The following is a 24,200-nucleotide window of genomic DNA, read 5'->3' as shown; positions in this document are numbered from 1 at the left end:
ATGTTGAATTCATTTGTGGCTGTCAGTTTCTCTTTCACAGTGTGGTGTTAAGAGTGTGGGCTGTCTGCCCCCACCGTTCCCTGGATCCCACCTCTTCCTCCACATGCCTTGGCCCAGCACAGCTTGGATCTCCTCAGCCCTGCGTGGCCTCCTTTCCACTCCACTGGGAAGCAGACATGCAGAGGACCATCGTAAATGCTTGGCTGCAGAACTTCACAGACCGGCGTCTCTCCTCCTCCTCAGGTCTCCCATTGTTCCCGTAACCTGGTTTTAGTGTCTGGCGTGATGAGTTGCAACCTCCCCCCCCCGGTATCGGCACACATCATCTACCTCTTTCTAAGGTGTAAAAACGATGGGCAGATTGTGGTTTAGGGTTTGTTACAGTAAGCCAAGCCCCTGCAGGCACATATCCAATCGCCCAAACAGTGCTCTGGCTTTTGAGCAGGCAGAAGATCAAGCAGCTCTCTGCAACAACTGGGCTATAAAAGTAAGTTCAGGCTCTGTGCTAACTACTCAGAGGAAGTGCTCTGAGGTAAAATACTGCAGAGTAAACAAAAGGCCCAGTCAGACTCGGCTGTATTTTAACAGCAGAAAGCACAGGGATGATAAAGCTTATTGGTTTTGACAGCATTGAAGAAATGGAAGTCTGTTTCACTGAGCGAGCGTTGGGGACGCAACACGGTCAGGCAATCAGGGACGGCGTGTCTGTGGTGTCCCAACAACAACCCCCGACACACACACCTCCTTTTTGGCACTGCAGGGGAATGCAGCCGCTAACAGCTCAGTCGCATCCCGGTGCTCACAGAGCAGCTAAATACAATGTCTCTTTTCAAAGGAGACGTTCAGATGAAAGAAGCCAAGTTAATTGCCTTGGCTACAATAGGAACTTCCCTGTAAGATCATCCCATTTCCCCTGGCAATTAGGGCTCACTTCCCCCGATGGACCCGTGAACAAGCCGTGGGGTTGATCGACACTCGTGTGACTGGGCCGTGGCATGAGGACCAGATCCCACCTGTTTTTGCTTGTCCTCTGTAGTATGTGTTGGATATGATGGATTGGCTTTCTTGATGCCGTCAATACATGTTCTATGATGTAACGGGAAGGAAGGGAGTCCAGTATGTTTTACAAATATAGCGTGGAGATGGAATTATCACACATTTTGTAAATCTGTAACAATTATTCTATTAATTTAATACAATTAACTGTGTTCCACTGATATGAATACATCAGACGACACTCTTCAAACATATTAAGCTTATACAACTTGATAATGATTTAGCTGTGGCTTATATGTTTTCAAAATACATTTGTTTAGTTTTTTAGTACAATGCCTTCATACAATAAACTTCAAGATATGATTCAGCTGAAAGTATCACTGAATTATCGCCCAGCCATATCAATTCAAATAGAAGTCTGAAGGGAAAAGGATGCAGACTTAGTTTACCTATGCTGGTTTGTTATCAAGGATTTTGTTTCAGCAAACAAAACTTGATCTGAGCAGAAATAACAGCCAGAGGAAAAACAAGAGTCTAAAAGAGCTGGTACACATGTAAAAATGTTTCCACTGCGTCATTGTCTGCACATTTAGGATAGTATCAGAGACATAAACCTGTAAATTGTAACTCAGGAGTACAGACAGTATAGTGCTGAGGACAAAGGGCTAACACAAAAAATAAGATACAAGTTTTTAAAGGAAGGCTCAAGTTATAACGACAAAGATGTGGACGTGTTTGGTGCCCGATACCAGCAAATTCATTTCTGAACAACAAACCACTATGAACAATAATGATATGGCGAGAACGCTGGTTAACCAACTACAGCAGTGAGGCAGCAGCTGTGGAGTTTTCTTTGAGGATTAAAGCAGAATAATTAGCTCTAATTACTTCCTGCTTTACACACCATCTCCTGCAGGTCATGCCCACAGAGAATGAACAATGTTTTGCTTTTCCCAGGATTTAGGGGGGAATTGGGCGGGAGTGAGGGGGTTTTGGGAAGAACGCGGGGAGGGGGCTGATTTCAGGTTCTGTACCAGACTTCAAAACACAGGCAAGGATCTGCTCGCTTCTAATAAGTTCCACGCATGGGTAATGTGCACGTACACACACATACGCGGGCACACAGAGCGTTTGTTCGTGAGATTAAACTAAGAAGGAATTGAGTGACAAAACCACCTATTATGGGCTCATTTGTATGTACATCACAGCCTCTCTTTGTGTCGGAGTAAGATGTGTTGAGGCGCGCTCCTCTGCTCCTCAATGAGAGAGTGACAACCCTGCAAAAACTCAGCCCCCCTTTAAAGCTCTTGAATGAGCCCTCTACGCCGGATCCGCTCAAATCACGCTCTGCATTAGTATGGGTAGTGGCTCGCTTAGAGTGGGATGGGCAACACACCACGGAGGAAAAGGGATTGGCACACGCTAATAAAATGGTTCAATTAAAAACAACTGCATTCCAGCAACTGCCTTCGTGTTTCCAACCAGACATAACGTCGTATGAATAAATCAAGCTAGTAGTTGTGATTACACAATCAGATCACTTACCAGTACTGATCATTGCCGGATAAAGAGAGAACAGTGAGTGCTAAGACCACTCTAGATGGTAAATAACAATATTTATATACAAGGTGTTTCTCCCAAATGAACACTAATCACTAATCAATTCATTCAAAAATGATTTAGCAATACATGTATTAATTCCAGCAGGAAGAAAGATCAAACTACTTCTGCATGCATGAAGTAACCCAATAATGACAGACTTGTATTATATTGTACAATGCTTGGCTACATTCATGTTGTAGTAGAATCCCATTTGGTCACTGCCCACAAGGTTTATCCCCTTGAAACCCAGGTGAGTCACAGTCCGCTGCAGAGCTCAAGGACTCTTGCTGACTCCCTGTTCGTCTCATTGGCTGATCAAAGCCTTCTCATGACTGATGGCTCTGACTGTGTATTCTTCTGACCTCATGGCTGAAATTAACAAGCCAAGGAAACCACACTCCCACCAACAGGAATGCCTGACACACATTGTTTAAATCTCCCACAGCCACAGGTTAAGTGTTTCACTCTGCTCTTGTTTATCAGATAGGCAGGGGGTAAACATTTAGTCTGCATTAGGACATAACAAAAACAGACTTGATTTAGGGGAAGGAATTCAAAGTAAACTCAACGGATCCTGTGAGTCACTCGCCCTTGGCAAGCATCTCCAAAGAATGACTTGACAACACTTATTCGTCATACATTAAGCGGCTCATGGTGAAACCAAACAAAAGCTCTTCTATACATGTATGTGCATGCAGGGGTCCATGCAGTCTGACGGGACGATAATGAGCCCGAACAATCTCCTCACCAGTCATCCTCATCCATCCATCAATGACTCAAAGCAGCAGATAACATGGATTGCAACCATCACATTATTACACACCACTCCTGCAGGCTTTTTTCCAAGGAAACAAGATCCGGAGCACTCCAATTCACTCGCCTGCGTTTATATGCGAGTGTTTAAGTACATTTTGACGGAGGTGTTTTAGTACGGAGTGCAGCTGTGGGCAAAGCAGGGATTGAACCTGCGTGCCAGAGGGACACGGCAGGTGAGATCTGTGACCCGTGAAAAGTGGCACTAAGGGCAAACCAATTTAATCTGACCACCTGGCATAACCAGCCTCATCTACACACAAACGCATTAATAAACCTATACACACATCCCACCTGAGGACACTGGGAATATGGTGTGGGAAGAGATAAGCCAAAAGAGAGTCGGGCTAATCAAAGATCCCAGGACACACAAGGTCAGCAGTTCCCTAGCAGCACACTTAATTACAGAGAGAGACCTCATTATAAAAGTAAGCTTCAACATAACTTGCCTGTAAGTACAAATGGACCACTAGGGCACGAAGCGTGTGGTGTTTAAAGGGGAGAAAGCCAGTATGTTGCTGACTGAAATATGAGGCTATTATGCCCCTGGAATTTCCAGCTTCTCACAACATATTGGTAACTGTTTGAAAGAAGAAAGGGACATCTTTCTTGCCCTGTAATTTGTGTCACGACGTTTGATTAGTCATGCGCTTATTCCTAAAGGGGACACACAGAATGGCCGCAGTGTATTGCACACAAGAAAAGGAAACTAAATTAGTCACAAATGCAAGTGAAAACTTGTTGAGAGCAGTTGTTTTATCTTTGACAGTGAGAAAAGCAAGCTCAAAATAGATATATCAACTCTACTTTCAACATTCCCCACATTAAAGCTAAGAGTGAGCTGAACGTAAACCCACACACAATTAACACACCACAATAACTGGCGGTCTGAAAATGTTATGCGTGAGATCAGACACCTGGTTAAGATATAAGCTACACATGCATTTTAGGGCTGCACAATAAATTCAATGTCAATCCCGATCACAGGATGGCTTTCCAGAATGTACTTACTTGATCAACTGCTATATTCAATGCATACCTTAAGTCTTAATGGGCAACGATATGTTAGAATGAGCACGAATGTAGCACAACATAGACGTGAAAGCAGAGCCGTTTCTTTTAATGGAAATGAGTATTAAACATATTGTGTTGGTCAAATTGAAATCTTAGCAAGTAATCTTGATCTCAAAAATGTTGGAAATATGATCATTTTGACCATAATCGTGCAGCCCTAGTGGATGTGTGTTTCATTGCCTCTTCATATGTTCAAGTGTTTGAGCCCTGGACACTGACTGACAGCTCTACATGTTAAATTATACTGATTGGTATATCGATGACCGTAGCTCTTATTAAATGGTAATCCCCTTTAAACAGACAGCAACAGCTACTCAAATCTTTGTATCCCTCTGTGTCAGCCCGAGGCATCCCCATGTAACATAAAGCTTTCTCTCTCTCTCCCTCCACCCTTGTGTTTGTGCCCTGTTGAAAGTCAGGGTCCCTGAGAAGCTGGCAGTGGCTGCAGAGCGGCAGCTCACATTTCAAGACAAAGCCTGATCCTCTGTCAGAAAGGAGACACTTTCCAAACCGGGCCTGCTATTTATCACCAAGAACCTGTTTTTCTGCCTGCTCCCTGTGTCACACCTCTGGCCTGAAAAGCTGCCCAGATAACTTGCCTTTCCACAGCAAGGCACTAACGCACTTTTGGGGCATGGAGTTCCTCTTAGTTTTAGTGTTTCTGTGCATGATTTCACAATGGAGTAGATTCCACCTAAATCACTTCTGCTTTGTTCACTTTGCCATGAGAATGATGTATTTTGTTGACAGTGTGCACAAGAAAAAAAATCCATTACACCATGTCAAGGTATGCAAGGTTTGTTTGAGTTTCACACAAACAGAGAGAGCACTGTGTTAGTTCACTAAAGTTTGGATGAACTGTATTTTCTGAGAGGAATTTTGCCTTGTAACACAAAGTCCTTTACATTCCGAGAAGTAACACTGCAACAGTTCAGCTTTAGTCGGAAACAACAGACGAGGTAGAATGGTCGAGGCTGTTTAGATAAAGTGACAATTTGTCAGGATTTATGAGCTTGTTAACACACAACGTGGCTGGGTAAGATGGGAGTCTCCTGTGTGAGATTACCTGGTGAGGGATAATCAGATAATGACCCTGTAAGGAGCAGATTTGCCTTGTTTAAAAGGTGAGGGGTCATGTAATACAGAAGTCTCAGTGTTTCAGGACCTGAGGCTGAAACACATGTCTCGACCTTTGATCATAAAGCTGCGACTCTGTCCGGCGCGTTTGACACCCGGGGTCAGGCGTATGACTGCAGAGATTGTGGCTTACGGCAGAGGGTCAGAATAGAGTTTTCTAACATGCAGTAACAAAGAGCCACTGATCCGAGGAGCTGAACTTCACTCTTGAGAGTCTGAAGGCACACCCAGCATCTCTGCTCTGCTATGAATCCATGAACATACCTTTCTGACAAGCCTTCCACTTCTAGCTAAAATGAAGAAAAATATCAGAACTCTGAATTCTGTAACGTAATACTCTGTCTGCAGTGGCAAATATATTATTTTACCACAACCCACCTCTTCCCTGTAGCTTATAAAGCGCAAACCTCTTGAAAAATCAAACTGCTTCACTCAACCAACAGTTTACAAGCTAAAACAAACCGGGGGGAATAAAATGTACACCCTGCCCCGAAAAAAGGTACAAGTGTTTTGTTTATTTGGCAAAGCGAGCCGTTATTTCATTTGGATTAGCATAGTTCTGTTGAAGCGCGGCCAAAAGAAACAGCACACTTCTCCTTAAATACCTTCAGTCAAACTATGTATCAGATTCTGCATCCACCTGCTCGTCGCTTTGTGTTAACCTTGTCAAAATGAAACGCATTAATATCAATGCAAATATATGAGAAGTGATGAACAGTCAGTGATGGTTGCTGTCAATCAAAAAGCGATAACGCTTTATAAACCACATGCCAAAAATCACATGAAATCCATTAGCGCATATTTTTTTCACGAATTCACTCATAATTTCGACAGCAAGTAGAAAAACTCTCACTGAACCGAGCAGAAAAGAACAGAGACTCTAAGAGAATAAAAAAGCCCACAGAGGTTTCATTTACAAACTGGAAGAATCCAAGACAGCCTCGCGTTAAATAGCTTGAAGCTTCTTTGGGAACGGTTCTTCAACATACAGTAATATTCCATCATAAAACGCAGAAAATGGGCCATTGTTTATGGCATGCACCGAGTAGTCTGGATCTAAAGCAACAAAAAAAAGCATTCCCCCCAAATAAGAAGCATATGGTTTCACATTCAATTAGAGCTATTTTCTCTCCGGCTCGCATTTAACAAGAACCACTTGTTCTCCGCTGAGCAGCTCAGAGAGGAATCATCGGCTGCACGGCTCACTGTGACCTCAGGAGCTAGCCACCTAAAAGCAGCCCTCATTCATAAAACAGACCCTAAAAAGGGACATCAGACTCACCACAAGACCCTGTAGTGTTTTCCTTGCAGGCATGTATACAGAAAAGGCGATGTTGGAGAGTGACTCACTACGAGTACGAGGGCAGTCAATCATCTTTGCCTCATAACAACTGTACAAATGGCAACATGTCCACACTTAATCCAGCTGTCAACAAACTATAAACAATATGTGTGAGTGTCAGTTTACAATAACTGATTGAGAAATGTGAAAAGTAGGTTAATCCAAGCATCTGAATGAATCTAATCTTATATCCATGTTCTTCACACGTGAAACACACGAGTCTTGGCCTAATACTCCGGAAAGCCGAAGAAGTAATCACAAGATTATGCATGCCATTTCTATATGAATGGTGACTTATGTAGGTAATTTACAGGAACAGTTTATCTTCTGCAATACTTAGTGGTATTCTCTATTTGTAATTATAACACAAGCAAATCAACTCAAGTAGTCTCTAGTAAAAAAGCAAATGAGTCATTTATTCTTGGGAGAATTTATGATCCTCTAACCACAAAGCATTTAAGTCAAGTTTAAGATGGTGTCAGAAGTAGGAAATATGAAGCTTCCTATTCTATAATATCCAACTCCACCCTGCAGGCCGGATTAGCTGGGGTCAGATGCAGCAGCAAAGGCAGACTCATTCGAGTTAAGAGTTGTATTTCATAAATGAATCTGGCCTTGGCCGTCTCACATCACCAGCTGACAGAGAAAATCAGATCAGGATCACATTGGACTGGAAAATGTCTATTTGTCCGTATCTCCCAGAGCACACACACATTCATGTTAAATGTACAGTGTTTTTTTCACAGGACAGTCCTTTGAAAGTGCTCTTTGTGAGCAAGGCACCATCAGTTCACAGCTGGAATGTGTTCCCTTTGTAGAATATCAGAGGAAAGACCCTAATGTCAAAACTGTAACCTTATAGAAAGACCTCTGTAAAAAAGGTATCCGAGGCAAATGGATCCTCGTGTTCCCCTGACCTTTAAATCATTCATTACGCTTTACGAGCCGACAGGGTTGCACTTAAGAGCTCACACGTCCATCTGTAGGTGCTTAAAAAACGTTGTCTTCTCCTCACGTGGAGTCAGGTTATCGCTGGTTAAAGTCCATCTCTATTGAAACCTGAGGAGCTATTGGGGAGAGGGTGACTTCAACTCTTCTCTGAACCCCTAACCTCTTAGCCTGATGTCCTCCAGCTGCCCAAATCACCCAAAGTCCTGTCTCAATTGAATGTCTGATAAGGGTGTTTTTCAGAAAACAAGCAGCAGCAGCAGACAAACCTTCACTCCTCTAATGTCCAGCTGTTACATGGAGAGATGGCAACTCATGTCCAATTTGTACATAATGTCAAATCATGAAGTTTTCCAATTATTAAGGTAACTAAAAAATATTGAAACTGCATAGATCAAAAAAGCACCCCTACCTTAAAGGGATAGTGGACATCCGCGAAGTTTGGGTTTAACTTATGTATTTTTATTAAAAATAAGCATAATAAACAATTTTTTTTAATTTCATGTGCCTAGTTTCATTTTATTTTCAATTTTACTGCGCCCTCTCAATGAAACGAAATACTTCGGGAATCGTCGGGAATCTTCGGGTGATGACGAGAGCATAGGAAGACGGGCACAAACAATGGCGGACATTCAATAGCATTTGCATGTGAATAGCCGACCTTTATTATGGTACCGAGTATATTGCCATAAATATGATGATTGATTATCAGTAACAAATTCTACGTGACACAACGACATTGGATTAACCTTGAGATGCGTTTTTATTCCGTTGAACACAACTTTTGATCACAAATCAAAAAAGGTAAGACGTAATTATTGTAATATTTTTGGAACCGGATGTTGTTTACTTTCTCTTTTCTGGCTGATAGCTCCAGGAATTCGAGGTCTTACAGTGATGACATTACATCTGTGGAGTCTCAGCTTTAAATCGTATATCTTGTTTGTGCAGTTAAGATAGTAATAAGGGCATTTCTACCGTGTGTTGTGTGTAAAAAAGCGTTAGCATTAGTTAGCATTGTTTCGCTCAATGCTAATTCAAAGGCTTGGTATTACTCTTGTGTTTTTTCTAGCTAACAATTGTTCTTATTGTCAGTTAGCGGAGTTTCTTACCTTTAAAAGGGTATGAAACATTAATAGTTTCATAAATGTTAAGAAGCCCTGAGACATGTGAGAGAAAAAAAAACTGTGGGAGGGGTCCACTGGGGGGACCTTCGGGCTTAACTGGTTAACAATGATTAATATTTGTAAAGGCTACAGGTGATCTTAAGATGCGTGAGCTATGCTTAGGGACCTACCAGTCAAGATTATTTGTGCGTAGGGGTGCATCATCTGGCGCCTGGTCCTGGTCATCCTCGCCATTGCCCATGCCGTGAACCATCACCTCGGGCTCGGGCTCGAACAAATAAGGACGTAATGGTCCATCGTCTAGCTCAATATTGTCACCATCGTCGCTTACTGAACCGGATTCAGATTCAGTTCCTAAAACGACATTTTCGTAGGAAAGCCGAGAGGATGTTTCTGACTCGCTATCATCACTGGATACCTCGTACAATCCTTCTTCTTTGTCTGGTATATTTGCCCTTCCACGTTCATTCTGCATAGACGCCATGGTTTGTTATCGTATCGTCTTCCTAAGTTTTCGTCACTTCCGGTTTGGCTGAGTCGAACATTTCGTTTCTAAAAAACTTCGGGGAAGCTGCAATAAAGTGCTTCTAACATGCGTAAGGCAATTATTATATTTTTTTAATCAGGTGTGATTGTTTTGGTACGTAATTATGCTTGTATATAAGTTAAAACGAAACTATTTGAGGTTCCATTTCCACTATCCCTTTAAGCTAATATTTCCGCGTTTATCTTCCTCCAAACGTTTCAGAATGCTTTGGACGTTTTTTCATAGTAAACCAGATGTGGTGAAGAACAAAGCCCAAGTGCACTTCCTTCCACAAACATCTCAGTAATAGTCACATTTCCAAAGTAAACCAAGCATTTACCAGAAATTAGGTACTAAGTAATGACTTGAAGAAATGCACAGACTATAGAGGATCCCCGCATGGCAGCCTCAAAATAACACCTTTCCAAAGAAAACTAACTAATGTTAGTGCGAGTTTGTGCATGTGAGTGTTTACTGGGGCAGCTCAGGGAGGCTCGGCTCTGTGATACACTCAGCACATTCTGTGAACGTCGCTCACCGTTTCCTCACACTGGGGATCTCGCTCATGTTTAATTCCCTTTTGAACAGCACCAGAGTTTGAGAAAGAGTTACAGTGCCAGAAAAAAAAGATCAAACAAAAGAGGGAGTGGTGGAGGAAAAGCTGCAGGACATCCAACTCTTGAGAGAGATGAGAAACATTTGTGCGGGTGTCTATGAATAGTAATGCTTGTTTAATTCATGACAAGACTCTTTTTTCCGGCTAGGTGCCGCCATGTTAAGCACGGCTGAATGAATATCTGAAAAGTCTGTTCGCCATAATGTGAGGCAGTGTTTCCACCAGACAAGGGCTGAGAGGGCCCCCGAGAGCGGGGAATTTTGACTTGAGCCGTCCCTTATAGATACTGTCTTTTTACATTAGTGAGCCGGATCATTTGGCTCGGCTCTCTTAAAGCGACGGCTGTTTCGGTTCCCAAACGGCTCTTCATGTTACCACGGTTTACCACGGAGCCTCAGTTTCGCCGCTGCGAGGCTCTGGTGCTCGCAGCTCACGCGCGTGCTCCACTAGCACTGCTCATCACGTTCCGTGTTGTCCTGTAGCAGCCACCGCCGACGTCGAGGAAACGATCCTCAATACTCCGAAAAGAATCCCACCAGACTCCTTTGCCCCTCCAACAGCGGGATGTCCTTGTCCGTTTTTTCAAGCGATAAAAACTCTCGATCTTCTCTCGAATTATTAATACTTTTGGACGCCCTCGGCTCGAGTTCAGGGCGTCCCGAGCTGAATAAGCGTGTCAAATGACGGCAAGACGCCCCCCTGGCAGAAACGCTGATGTGAGGATAATGATATTCTTTGTGCATGTAAATGGTGTGCAAAGGCTAAAATTCCAAAGTTCCTCCAGAGGGAGTTTCTGTCCCGCACACTGCCCCCACCTGCCTGAAACGCCTCCATTGGACTCCTTTGTTTACTTCTGTAACATAGCGACATCACGATGTAACACTTGCTTCTATTGGCTAGCTCTCCAACACATTGTGCGTAATAGGCTAAGGGGCCCTTTAATATTTAAGGGGATCAAATCAAGGCATTGCAGCTTTAAAACCTGATTACTTAAGTGAAAAGGTGTTGCCCTTAAAGTATGTAAATAAGTTTATATTATTGTTAATCAGCTATTTTACGGTAAATGCTCCTATTCTTAGATTTAATTTATGTCCATTACATTTTGTATACACATTAAATTAGTTTCAATTCAACAAATTGTAGTTTCCTTTTTTCTTGAGATTTTCTCCTTTCATTTACTTGTTTTTAATACCCTCAAATCATTTCCAGTATTTTTCACATTATCCTTTTCATATTTGTTTTCCTGTACGAATGGAAATTAGCATTGGCTCAGTTAATGAGTCATTTTTCGAACATTTACACTGGCTGCAAAAAGCATTTGACATATTTTCTTCTGTTTGACTTTGCATGTGAGGAATACTTCAAGGTGTATTTGATAGTTGTCACTCAACACACATACAGTGAGACATGTTTCTAAAGCAGACGGGAGGATATCTCTACACTTTGTTACATCAGAGGGGTAGACGCTCGCTGTTCCAGAGTCAGAAGTTAGTTGGCAACGTCAAAGCACGCCACAGTCGATGCATGTTCAAAGAGTGTGAGGGAGGAATATAAAAGCAGAGTGAGGAAGCGAGAGAAACACAGAGGGAGAGGAGCACCCGGGGCTTCTGTGTCATCTGACCTCATTCTAAGATGGACTTGTGAGCTTGTAGGGAAGGCAAGGGTGTTGCTTTCACTGCAGCCTTTTCATTGCTCTCTACAAAAGTGACAGGACGGGAGGGCACAGACAAAGGCAGACTAAAAGCCTGGAAACCATCCATGTACAGATGAAAGAGCAACAGTGAAGTCATGGTGCAAAAACGCAAAGGGAAGAAACAATGGCAGAATATTTCACCAAAAACAGATACAAAACTAAGACAAGGTCTGGCCTATTTCTGTCAATTTCATCATCTCATCTGTGACAAACAGCATCTTAGGATTTGCATTTTGTTTTTATGTAGCAATGGACTGAAAAGCAAGGAAATTCATTGACACACTGCAAAATGCATGGGCGGAAAGAAAGCATAACACCTGCTTTTATGTCTGGTTTAGTCCATTAATGATGACAAATGCCAGGATGCTATAAAAACAGACCGACATGTACCCCCAGGTGCATGAGCCCCATGTGTATACCCCACTAAAACATGCACTTACGCAAAGGTTCCTTTCCTGTGAGGCGTCAGTCTGCGTTTACATATTTTTGAAATTCCAGAGGCAGTGAAAGCATCGTCTGTCGGGCCCGCCATCCGCACCACAGGAAGCTAACAGACAAACAGCCTTCGGCCTTCTCCTGCAGACGCTGTTGTCCAGACCCTCAGGGAGAGTGTAGCCTTTGCCCTCCATCCTGACCACACACAGGGTCGAGACCCACAGCCACAGTGAGGAAAGACAGGACCCTGGCCCCTATGTCTGGGTCTTAACCTGGATGAGGACGCAGAGCAGCTGTAGCGTGGAACAAAGAGGACTCTGCGGAGATCCTCATCCGCTCTGACGTGACGCCAGGGGGAAACAACCACATCAAAAATATCTGCTTCCTCTGGCCCAGGAGGGGGACCATTGTCAGTTGTCAGACACAACACGGGCATTTCTGTCCATCGTCACCTCAGAAGATAAGGACAGGAAACACTGTCCCAAGCTCCCCATTCAACAAGGCCGGGCTAGCTGGCTGCACCTGCACAGAGCAGCCCATTGTATTGCTGTGTTTGGTTTTTTGTATTATTTGACATGTTTGTCCTCTGTGGGGATTGACCAATGTGTGGTATTTGGGAGGAAATATATGGTGTTGTTGACTGAGGCTGGAATAGCTGATGACAATGACTGAAGTTAACATATCATTTCAGCGACAGACGACTGATGAACTAATAACTGTGTGGCTACAATAACCAACGTGTATTTTATGAATTTTTCACAAAAGTTGTATGCATGTTTTGTGACATACAATACATTTTTATGCAACTATATTGATCATTAAATTCATTTATTTGTATTCTTTTAAGGCAGATGTTGATGCAGCAAGTGGAAGTAATCTTAAAAAGGTGTATTTGTAACGCAAAAGAGTTGACAGAAGGCTTAACCAATTATGTAAGCAATAATAATAATAAGTGTTTTGAAAGGTTGATAGCATTGATTTAAAACGTTCACAGTAAGTGTTCTCCGATCTGTGCTCTCCACCCTGTGTAAATGTATTACATGGCCATTTTCATGTAAAATAATACCCCTAAAAAAACAAAGATCAAGATTGCCCCTCAAGACTTTTATTCTTGGCAGAGTGGAAAATCCTTTGAAAAACTGCTTTTAGACCGCAAAGCACTCAAATTCTCCATGGACACTCAGAATAAGCATTTTTAGCACCCATAAAAACATCAATCAAACACTGAAAACAAACATAGGGAGAGCAGCCCCACATCATTTCTGTCTCCACAACACAAGCTACAGCGGTGTGGAAGGATGGAGGGAATAATGCAAGACAGACAGGAAGCCCCTTCCTGTAGCAGATGATGCAGGAATAGCCTCTGACCTCGTGCTGCACTGGTGAAAACAACCAAACAAAACAACAGACGGTAATATCTCCTTACACATATAGCAGTAAAAATAAAAGAAATACAAAATAATCTGGAGGCATTTTGGTCAGAAATAATCACCGGACACAGAGTAGACTTGAAAGTGAAAGACAATATGTTTGGTAATAAAAATGAAAAGCTTCCACACACATTCGCGGTCTCGTTTCAGATCCCTTCCCAGCAGGAGAACTGCTTCCCAACACTGAGCAGAGCCCAAAGTTAAACCAGAAACCTCCTCATGCAGCAAACCCACACAGTCTGCTGCTGTGCCATCCCTCTGTCAGAAAAGATGAGTTAAAAAAATCCTCTGAAGTCAGGCTTCATGCAGACTCAGAGGGAGGTTCAGACAGAGGACGGCAGAAAGAAGGGGGGGGGGGGGGGGGGGGGGTTGTGGGGTTTGAAGGGATTCGGTAGTTGGCATAGTTTGCGAAAGTGGAACGAACATAAATGAAAGGGTGCATGGGAAGGTGAAGCAAAGTGCGAGTGTGGCAGCAGAGGCAACGAGGAAACGGGATGAAGACGAGGATGCTTGAGAGGTTGTTTAACATAATTACAACCACGGAAAATAACAATTGCGGCTGTGTAGTGAGCTCTCCTCTCTGCTGAGATAATTACTGTCTACTAATCCAGAACAATGCTGACCATAATGCACTAATGCCGCTGGGCGCGCTGGCTGCAGGAGAGGAGACGTAGAATCGTTGAACGTGGCTGGGAACAGACCTGGGGTCAGCAGAGGTTTCACTGGGTGATTATAGAGCCGATAAATAAATCAACTGAACGGTGCCTTCACTGTTAGAGGCGGAGTAAAGGGTAAGACACACACAGTTTAATATGTTGTGTGGAGGAAGTAGAGACTAAATCAATCAATTATCTACTCCCATGGTCTTTTTATTTTCTCCAAGAAAAAGTTGATTTTGGACAGGTTAGGGTTAGCTCTTGGCAAAATGGTGTTGTCAATTGTCTTTCTATTGTTCCTATTCCTTCCTTTTGAACATGATATCCCATTGAGATATTCTCAGTGTGTGACAATACAGTGATTACATACACACACACACACACACACACACACACCTACCGACACAATTAAATACGCTGCCATTTTGTTCAATCTGCTGTCTTTTCAGCTTGCACAAACATATTTATTACGGATTGATTCACACAGCATGCTTGTGTGTCACTCAAGGCAACATTTTCTTCAAGCTGCAAAACACAAAAGAAATCTCCAACTGAGAAATCCCCCCTAACATTATTCAGAGAAAACTCTTCTTAAGAAACGTTGTGGTGGTGGTGGAGTAATCTTCTTTGTGAGATACAACTGCGCTCCTCCAAAGCCTGGGAGCCAGTGGTAGTATGGCACTTATGGCGCGTTTCCACTGCAGCGGGGTAGCCCCGTTTAAGCGTCCCTAAGCATCCTCGCTCTGGCTTCGGGCTGCCTCGCTGGCCGGCCCAGGCCGTGGCGCATTTCCATTACAGTTTAGGACCTGGGGTAGCAACGCAGTGTAGGCGGGGCGATCGGCTTTGTTTTTGTTCACATTTCGAGTTGTTCCGTCGAGCTCCCGCTGGATTTGATCATCCCCAATGAGATGTAGGAACGTCGTCACCTCCTCGGTCGACCACGGTGTGCTTTTCTTATTAGACGTAGCCATTTGTGTAGCTCATCCGTTTACAAAATGCTGTTTATAAAAATGCTGCAAGCTTGCTTCTAGATATATATGCGACACTAGGGATGAACTCACGCGCAATCTTGTGACGATTCTCTCTGACCAATCAGCAGTCGAGAGTGTTGACGTCACTAGTTCAGCCCTGGCCCTGGTCTGAGGGAACCACGATTTTATGAGGCCGGAAAAAGAGGGAAAAAGTACCCGCTAGCCGGTACTAGGCTATATGGAAACGCCACCAAAAACCGGCCTGGCCGCTTGAGGACGGTTAAGGACGCTTAAACGGGGCTACCCGCTGCAGTGGAAACGCGCCATTAGTTCACATCCAAAATGCACGAGTGCGGATTCAGAGGAACCGGAAAGCTCTAAAACATTCACACAGGCTTCCCTGCGCCAAGAGCAGATGAAGCCACCAGCTTAAGTCATACATTATTCTGGCTCCGTCGTAACATAGTAAATCCATGCTCCTGCAGGTTCAGTCAGGTACCGGGACCGGGGGGTTTAAACTTTACAGTGTACATGCTGCCATGGAGACGGCTCTGGCCTTTGAGCTCAGTGAAATACAGCATAATGAGAAGCGCCGCCAAACACAGCAAAGAGCGAGTAAACTGGACGATACGGCAAATCAACACAGATACGAGGACATGCAAACTACTGAAGGTAAATATGTTCACTCCAAACAACAACTGGGCCCTCTGCAGGGTCACTTGTAGCCAGCTGACCCCCTTCATTAGAAGATCAAACACAGTTCCCATTAAACACCAGGCCTTTTCAGCCTGTTTAAACCTGCCGGGCTGGTGGGGAGGAGCCGGGGGCTGATTGAGAGCTGCCGGGTGTCACTCTGCCTGTGGCCCGTTGCTATGATGAGTTCATTCAGCCTCGGGACACAAAGAGTTAATGGCTGCTTGGATTATGCAATGGCATGCCAGATGCCTTTCTCCTCTCCTGCCCTCCTTTCTCCCCCCCGAGCCCTCCTTTCTCCCCCCCGAGCCCTCCTTTCTCCCCCCCGAGCCCTCCTTCAAACGGGCTGACGCCAAATGAAGCATTCCTGCACGTTTCCATCAGATGCATTTGAATGCAGTGGCAGCGCTGCGCATGCTTTGGCAGCGACATGGGAACAAAACAGGGATTTTGTTTCACTCAGAAGACGAGCTTCCCCCTCACCAGGGCCTCACACCTGCCCCGCGGGGGGGAGAGTTATGGTAAGGATTTATGACTGTCTGAGTGGGTTATATCCACAGCGTCAAACATCATCTTTAAAGTGAACACAAAACTGTGGGTTACACTAATGGCAGATATGTAGCTAGCAACAGCAGATTAGATCATGCTGTGGTTAAAGAAAGTCAGTTAATGACAGGAACGTCATCTGATGAGGAAACAATAATGAAAGGTTACTGAAGGATCACACACAGTATTGAGGGCGTTTTCTGTTTCAATGTTTCAGATCAGGTTTGAACATTCCCGATTCTCTTTCTTTTTGGCAGTAAAAGAAATGATCAATTCATGTATTTTGGGATTCGATTGGTTTTCCAAAATCTTAAACTACTAACAAACACCACTTATACTGTGTATTGATTATACTATTCCGAAATAGGTGGAAAACCCTTTTTGTAATTTCTCATTCTAATTTGGCCTTTGCCCACAGTCACAATTTCATTGGCTATAAAGATTTAGCTCATGGTTGAAGCACGAATATTAAACTTCACAATATTGTCGCAATATCAAGAGGTACATGTTCAAAGCTATTGCAATATCTCAATATTCTCAAAGAAATGTAGCTTTGTCATGCTAACTTGTTCTCATGTACACAAAATGTTGTTATTCTGCAATCGATGAAGCCAACGCACAGCAAGCGTTAGCACATGTTAGGCTAACATTTAGCTTAGCCCATCAACCCGAGTCACTCCTGGGTTAAATATCTCAGCAGCATACAGACCTATGCTGATCTCCATAACACATAATATCCCACTGAAGCATGGCAGCAAGTAATTGGAAACACCAAACACCACAGAATAAAATAATGAAAAGACTTCGCTCAGCGCAACACAACAAAGCTAGCCGCAGTGGTGGATCGGGGGTGAGGGCTAACCCACTCCTCCAGTCCACACAGAGACAGAGCTGTGCAAGCAGTCACCATGTCAATAAACAACAGAGATCCCTTCAGACAAAACTGGCAACCACGAGAGGCAACAGACCAACTATGAGAGCAAAGAAGGAAAAAGAGACAGATATCTTCAAGGCCCGACTCGAATCAGAACCACAGGGTCCAACAGCAGAGCCAGCTCAACCCCAAACACACGAGCCAACGCGCATGCATGTATACACAACAGCAAACACACTGGGGTCATTAGGTGCAGTAATCATCATTTAAAGCGAGTAGCTCGATCCTCGCAGCCCTTTGTTTATTTTGCTTTATGGATGATAAGGAGCCATGATAAGGAGCCACAGAGGCCAGCGGTCATGATGAACCTTGGTTCTTTTCCAGTCCCATCAAAGAAACATCAATGAGCTTTAGTGTTCCTGCACAAATACCAAACATTTAATGCCACAGCTTGGAAAATATTAGCAGACACCATTTCTTATAAGCTATCAAAACCATCTTTGGTTCATTAATCTCTCCCTCGGGCTGATGAGTTGTTTTTGGCCACCATTGATCCATAACTTAACTCGACACTTTTTAGGAACGCCAGCGTCAAGCTAAATATAAAAAAATGGAGCTAAGAAAAACGTCATCCAGGCAACCTTTTCCCTCTGTTGCATTTCCTCTGCAATCCTTTAATGTCTTTTTTGACCCCAAAGAAAAGATGTGGCTGAAAGCTTTGTGATAACATGTTGCTTCCAAATGGAATACCTTTCATCGTGTTTGATTACATTTTGAAGACACAGTAAGTCATTTTTATTAAAGGTTGCATGTTTTCAATTAAGCCCAACATGTTTCTTCTAAGGTGCCTTGCTCCCTCACTCCTCTGTTAGATCGTTAAAGATGGCACACCTATATCAATTTTGGGGTCATGGGCTGGACACCAGAGAACCGAGGAGACACGGGCGCATCAATTTAGGACTGACAAGGCACCCCAACTCTGAGATATTGGGTAGCCGTGGCTCTGACCTCTGAGGGAGTGCAAGAAGATCCTCCCCAGGGAAAAGAGAGTGAGTGCTAGGGATGGAGTGAGTGCAAACTGCACATGCCGAGTCGACTGGGTGAAAAAGAGCACTCTGAATTTCAAAAGGCTTCAACCAAACCTGAATAAACATCGTCTGATGAATGACCAGAAACTAGAGCCATGGGAGACCTTGAAATCCTCCCCCAATTGCACAACCTTTTCTACCAGTCAAACTTTCTCATGTGGACAAACACACTGAGAACTAGGGATGGGAATTTGAAAGCAAATGTATATTCGAATATTCGACCCCCAAAAAAACGGTTAACCGATTAACCGAAAAGTACAAATCCTATTAAAAAAAAGCTTTCATGCTTAAAACATAATTTGGTTTTCTGATGGATTTGGACATAAACGTGAGTGAAGTATAACCGGACGCGAGAGAGAGAGATCAGCACCTGCAGCTCTGCCCGCTGTGAGGGACCGGTGAGCGGAGCAAAACACACCTTTAAGGCCCTGACACACCAAGCAGTCACCAGAGAACTCGCCGACGCCGACTGTTGCGTCGGCGAGTTCTCCTGCGTCTTGGCCATGTGTCACACTGGAACACAACGCAAAGACTTCAGCCGAGCACGTACGAACTGCGCATGCGTGAGCGAGCGACAATAACTCTCCTTACCAGCAGGCGGCGGTAGTGTGTATTCGTCATTCAAAAGAGACAACAACCGGAAAACAGAGAAGAAGAACAGACTACGTGATATAAACAAACTACAAATAGCGTGTGCGTTCCATTTTCACTCTCGTCTATCAAAAACATGTTTCGTGCGGTACTGGAGCTATCGGCCATTGGAGTGTTGCTTGTGGAAGACATTCTCAAGCAACCGTTTCGCTTCTCATGCACTGATTCGCTAGCTGAACAGCCAATCAGAGTGATTTCTTTGTCCGACTGCCTGTGGCCGACGCACGGCCGATTCAACATGTTGAATCGGCCGTGCGCCGGCCATGAAAGGCCAAATAAGGCGTGTCACGGCCGGCGGTGCGGGACACACCAAATTGAGTTTGGGCGACAGGGCACGCTTCGTCGTCCGACTAACGAAAACGGCCGATTTCGGCCTGGTGTGTCAGGGCCTTTAGACCCAACACATTTAGCTATGGCACTGTCGTATACATTGAATTATTCCATGTGATAATATGTAATCAACTTAGGCACCCCTCCCAAAAAAAATTAAAATACAATTACAATAAAAATATTCATAACTCATATTCGAATACCTGAATAATTTCGAATATTCGATTAATCGTTCCCATCCCTACTGAGAACCAGATCTTATTATTGAACTCTATTCATCACTCTTTTTCTGCTCGAGGCTTTGTTTTGTTGTCATGAAGGACTCTAAACACAGCTACTTTTAGCTATCCTTGAAAAAAGCCTTGGAAATTAAAATAATCCCCATGTACAGCCTTTATATTATACATGTAAAGGTCAAATGGGAAGTTTAAAACCTTTTTTTATTGCTTTTCTGAAACGCTACATTTTAAGTAATCAAATTCAACGTATCAATCACCTGATAAATATCGACAAATAGTTTCAAAGAAATGCATAGGATTGAATGTCACATTATAGTCAGGGCTGCACATAACTGGTACGCAGGTAGGCATGCGCTGCAACAATCTGAAATGCGTACCGTCACTTGTGTCACAAAGCGCATTTGCGTACCGACGTACTTGTGAAGCTTTTCCAGAATGCGGTTAGATCACCGGACAACAAAGTCGGTCTCCGTGTGCACAGACAGGGCTGCTGTTAACGTCGGTCTGTACAACGGAATTGTGCCAAAACTACGCCAACCGAGGGAGACTCCCCCCCTTCACTGTGGAGAACTGCGCTAAAACAGCTGATCACAACGTTCACACTCTGTGGTCACGAAGTACTCCACTAGCCCCCCCCCCGGTCGACTTTCCTGAAGTAGCCTACTCCACTAGCACCCCCCCCCGTTGACGTTCACGATACAGAGGGCTTCATCACATAACCTCACTGAGAAAGTTATGTGCACCCCTGATTATAGTCTTAAAAAGAGCACCAACAGGTTTATCTATTTGACAGTGCAGCATTCGGCCCAGTAATTATTTGTCACAATTCCAATTTTTAAAGTAACATTTATCTATACACTAAAACGATAACGATAATGTAAGATGTTATTACACGACAGGAGTTAAATCCCTGACTTGTCTCGAGATATCCGCCATCATTTTCACAAACTATACTTAACTACTTAACTACACAAATGCCTGCATTACTCTGCCATAGAAAAGGGGGATAAAAGATGGAGCCCATTGCAGAGCTGCTGTAGTGGATTGCTTTAGATGTTGCAATGATGTGCAGCACAGATGTTCATATAACATCCAACCCCTGCAGCTCTGTCGCGAATAAAACAATATGTCAATTTGTATGGAAGGGGGAAAATCAAGGAAAGATGGCTCAGAATAGAAACTGTGAGAGCTGCTTTTCAAAGAAAGAATCAATCTGGGTTAGAATACGATAAAACTATATGATGCATGAATGTAGCTACAGAGGTTTACTGCATCAACAGCTTTGTACGAGGGAAACCAATCTCATGGCATGCTCTGTATTGTAATCCACTCATTGGATTTTCATTTCATTTTTGATGACTGTTGTCCACTGCAGGATTGTAAACAGTAAACCGATATATTCCACTCATATTTCTGTGTTTACTCGGGCATCATGCTCTCACCCCTTCTGAATCTGACAAATCAGCGTGCAGCCAAACAGCTTCAGGGTCCGGGCACAGCAGGGTTATAAGAGCCAAGCGTATGGATTTTAAAATAAAGCAGAGACGGGAGGCCACGCCAACAAAATATTGAGAAAAAGACCCCCCATGGTAGATGGTATCTGCTCAGAGCTGAAACAAATGCTTGGGCACCATCGGATAGAAGCATTGGAGCCACCATTTATTAAAAATCGGGTCGATTCTTGACTACAGGAGAGCTTGTTTCAGACTTCCTGGATGTCTTATTTTTCAGGGCTAAACCCTATCCATTTGTTGAGTGAACAGAAAAACCCATTACACAAATTGAATAACTGGTTTGCCGTTTCTGCATTGAAGTTACAGTGTCTTGTTTTACAGCGGGTTATGGAAGCCATACAAGTCAGGACTCACTATCGAGAAATTTGATTGCACAAGATGAATGTTACTTTTAGCACGGGCATCCAAATGACTAATGCACCAGGAGAGCTGAAATGCAGATCTTCTCCATGTGCACGGTGAGGCAGAGAGATCAAAGAGGGGGGGTCTTTGAGAGAGAAGAGTGTGTGAGGATGTTTCTTAAACATTTCTCGTCTATCTCAGCTCCTCGGCAATAAGCCCAGTTATTGCATACTTCAGGAATGCGATTGCCTTGATGAATCAGGAAATAAAAAACACACGGCAGGACGAGAAGGAAGGAATAGGTGGGCGGGTGGGAAGAGAGATGATGCATTCACATTATGGACATTAACTCCATAAGCAGCTCTCATCTACTGAGAGCTGCTTTAGGGGCATGGCACTGGTCAGCCACAAATAGAAACCAGATCAGATGCAGAGAAGCAAAAATACAAAATAGAACCATTACTGTCATCTAAAAATAAAATAAAAAAGGATCTGGGTAAATATTGGACCACAGGGCCCGGTTTCTGAACATCAGACAACCCTCCGGAATCGTGGAGTGTTTGGTGTGGACAGCTTTATGTGGGAAAAGAGAAACTATAAAAACGTTGTCTCATTCACCGCTATTTCCTACCCTTGCAGTGCTTCCAACACATTCAGAAAGTCCCTTTAAAAATAGGACATGTCTGAAGGGGGCTAAAAGCACGAGGCAGTCATGACAGTACCTGGCTAGGCTCTATTCATGAGTTTTATAAACACACACCCGGAGCAGCCTCCCGTCTCCCCTGCTGCCCGCACACAGAGGACACATTCATCCCAGAGTGGGCACCATGAGGAGGCTGGAGGGGGGCGACAGACACTTCAACTTAAAGGAATTTTTCAGCCACTCTGGCTATCACTCGTGTGTTGAAGGCAGAGACACAAACACAATCTGTGCTCGTCTCAGTCTACATGTGCAGATCAGATAAAACAGAGTTAGTTGTGACATGATGAACGGTGAGTTAATGAGCCAGGTCCTTGGCCGGATAAGAGCATTCCTCGCACAAACTAGGAAGGATCTTTTCCTTCTCACTCTAGAGTCTACAGGCGAGGTTATGAACTTTTAAAAGGCTTTAGACAATGTGGGGGGCGTTTGCGTCATGTTGATTTGTCTTTTCCTGGCTCTTCTCTTTTGGGATAACACTCAGGCAGAAGCACTCTCGTCTGCACCCCTCTGCATATGAATAGCGCCCATGAAAGCATGCATCCATGGGGCGCAGAGAGGCAGAGTAGAGTTATGAATATGATAATCAAAAATGGCGTATCCAATGTGTTATGTGAGGATTGACACTATACTCCTGGGAATACATAATGACATGGCAGGGCTGCCTTCTATGATATATGGAAAAATACCCTTCCCATGCTCCAGGATATACATTTAACTACTGGGAAACTATTGTAATATGTAAAACAGACATAGTATTGGTACTATATATATTTGCAAGTTCCTAGTTTAGTCCTATGGGTGAAAATACTTTCCTCCAAACTGGGGTCAATGGGGGGAGGGGAGCCCCATTCCTCCATTGACCACAAACAAAATGTTCAAACTCTTTAAACTACTACTAATAGTAAGAGTTTTTCTGAATAAATTAATGAGAAAAGCAGCTGTCACTCTTACTTTCTATATGTGTAGTAATTGTATGTTATATTTCACACATTGTAGGCAGTATGAACTAACTTAAACCAGCCACAGCAAACCCTTAAGAAAAGCATGGGGGTCAATGTCGGGGTCCGCTACAATGGGTGTCTGTATTTCCAACGTTTTTACTTGTTTAACAGCCTCTGAATGAACAGGATAAATATAAACGTATGCATACAGCTGTCTTGAAATACTACAGCGTGTTACCAACCTTGGAGGAAGATAATACCGACGGCATACATGGTATCCACCAGTGGGTTCCTCCTGGTAATCACCGCGGGGTTCCTCCTGCCTTTCCTCCGCCTGGGCTCGCTCTCTCCGGGTAGATCCATGACCGTCCTGACCCCGGTGCGGTTCTCCGGCTGCTACGGGAGAGAGTCGTAGGGCGAAATGGGAACGGCAACAACGCTCCGTGCGTCACCGTGTGCGTACAGGTAAACTAACCCGTGTTACCTGCGCAGGTCCCCGGGGGAGCCAAACGGCCTGTTCACCTGGTTGTTTTGGAAACTAGCAGGAACAAGGCAGAAACATGTGCGGACCGACGCTTCGGTTTACAGGCCGGCCAGACTAACGACTTAACGAGTTCAGACTGAGAAGCCCCGCCGAAAGTTTCAAGCGAAGTTTAAAACTTCCAGGTAGCTCATGGGACAGAGGGTTGGTGTTAACTTAGTCCGCAGTGGTACATTACAACCCGGTGTTTGTTGCTGCCGTCTGCCTGCGTCCAGAGCCGCCGACCGCTGGGACAGTTCAGTCCGCAACAAGAGGGAGTTTCGCTCCGCGGTGTTTCCAAGTTGGCTTCCTCCCACTCGCCTGTGTGATGTTTTACAACTGCGTCAAGCGAGCCGAGACAATGCATACGACTTCCTGTTAGGACTTTCAAAT

General features: G+C 44.0%; 1 protein-coding gene across 1 annotated transcript in view; it reads right to left on the bottom strand.

The window, feature by feature from the left end:
• ptk7b (protein tyrosine kinase 7b) overlaps positions 1–24,145 on the bottom strand; it is a 77,989-nt gene extending 53,844 nt beyond the window's left edge. The window contains 1 exon segment of the mRNA XM_034240648.1: positions 23,530–24,145. Coding sequence (XP_034096539.1) covers positions 23,530–23,650 — 121 coding nt within the window. The 5' untranslated portion in view covers positions 23,651–24,145.
• Between the last annotated feature and the right edge of the window lie 55 nt (positions 24,146–24,200).

This window comes from Gymnodraco acuticeps, unplaced genomic scaffold (assembly GCF_902827175.1).
Source record: "Gymnodraco acuticeps unplaced genomic scaffold, fGymAcu1.1, whole genome shotgun sequence".
Lineage (NCBI taxonomy): Eukaryota > Metazoa > Chordata > Actinopteri > Perciformes > Bathydraconidae > Gymnodraco > Gymnodraco acuticeps.
This window is presented reverse-complemented; position numbering and strand designations above follow the sequence as displayed.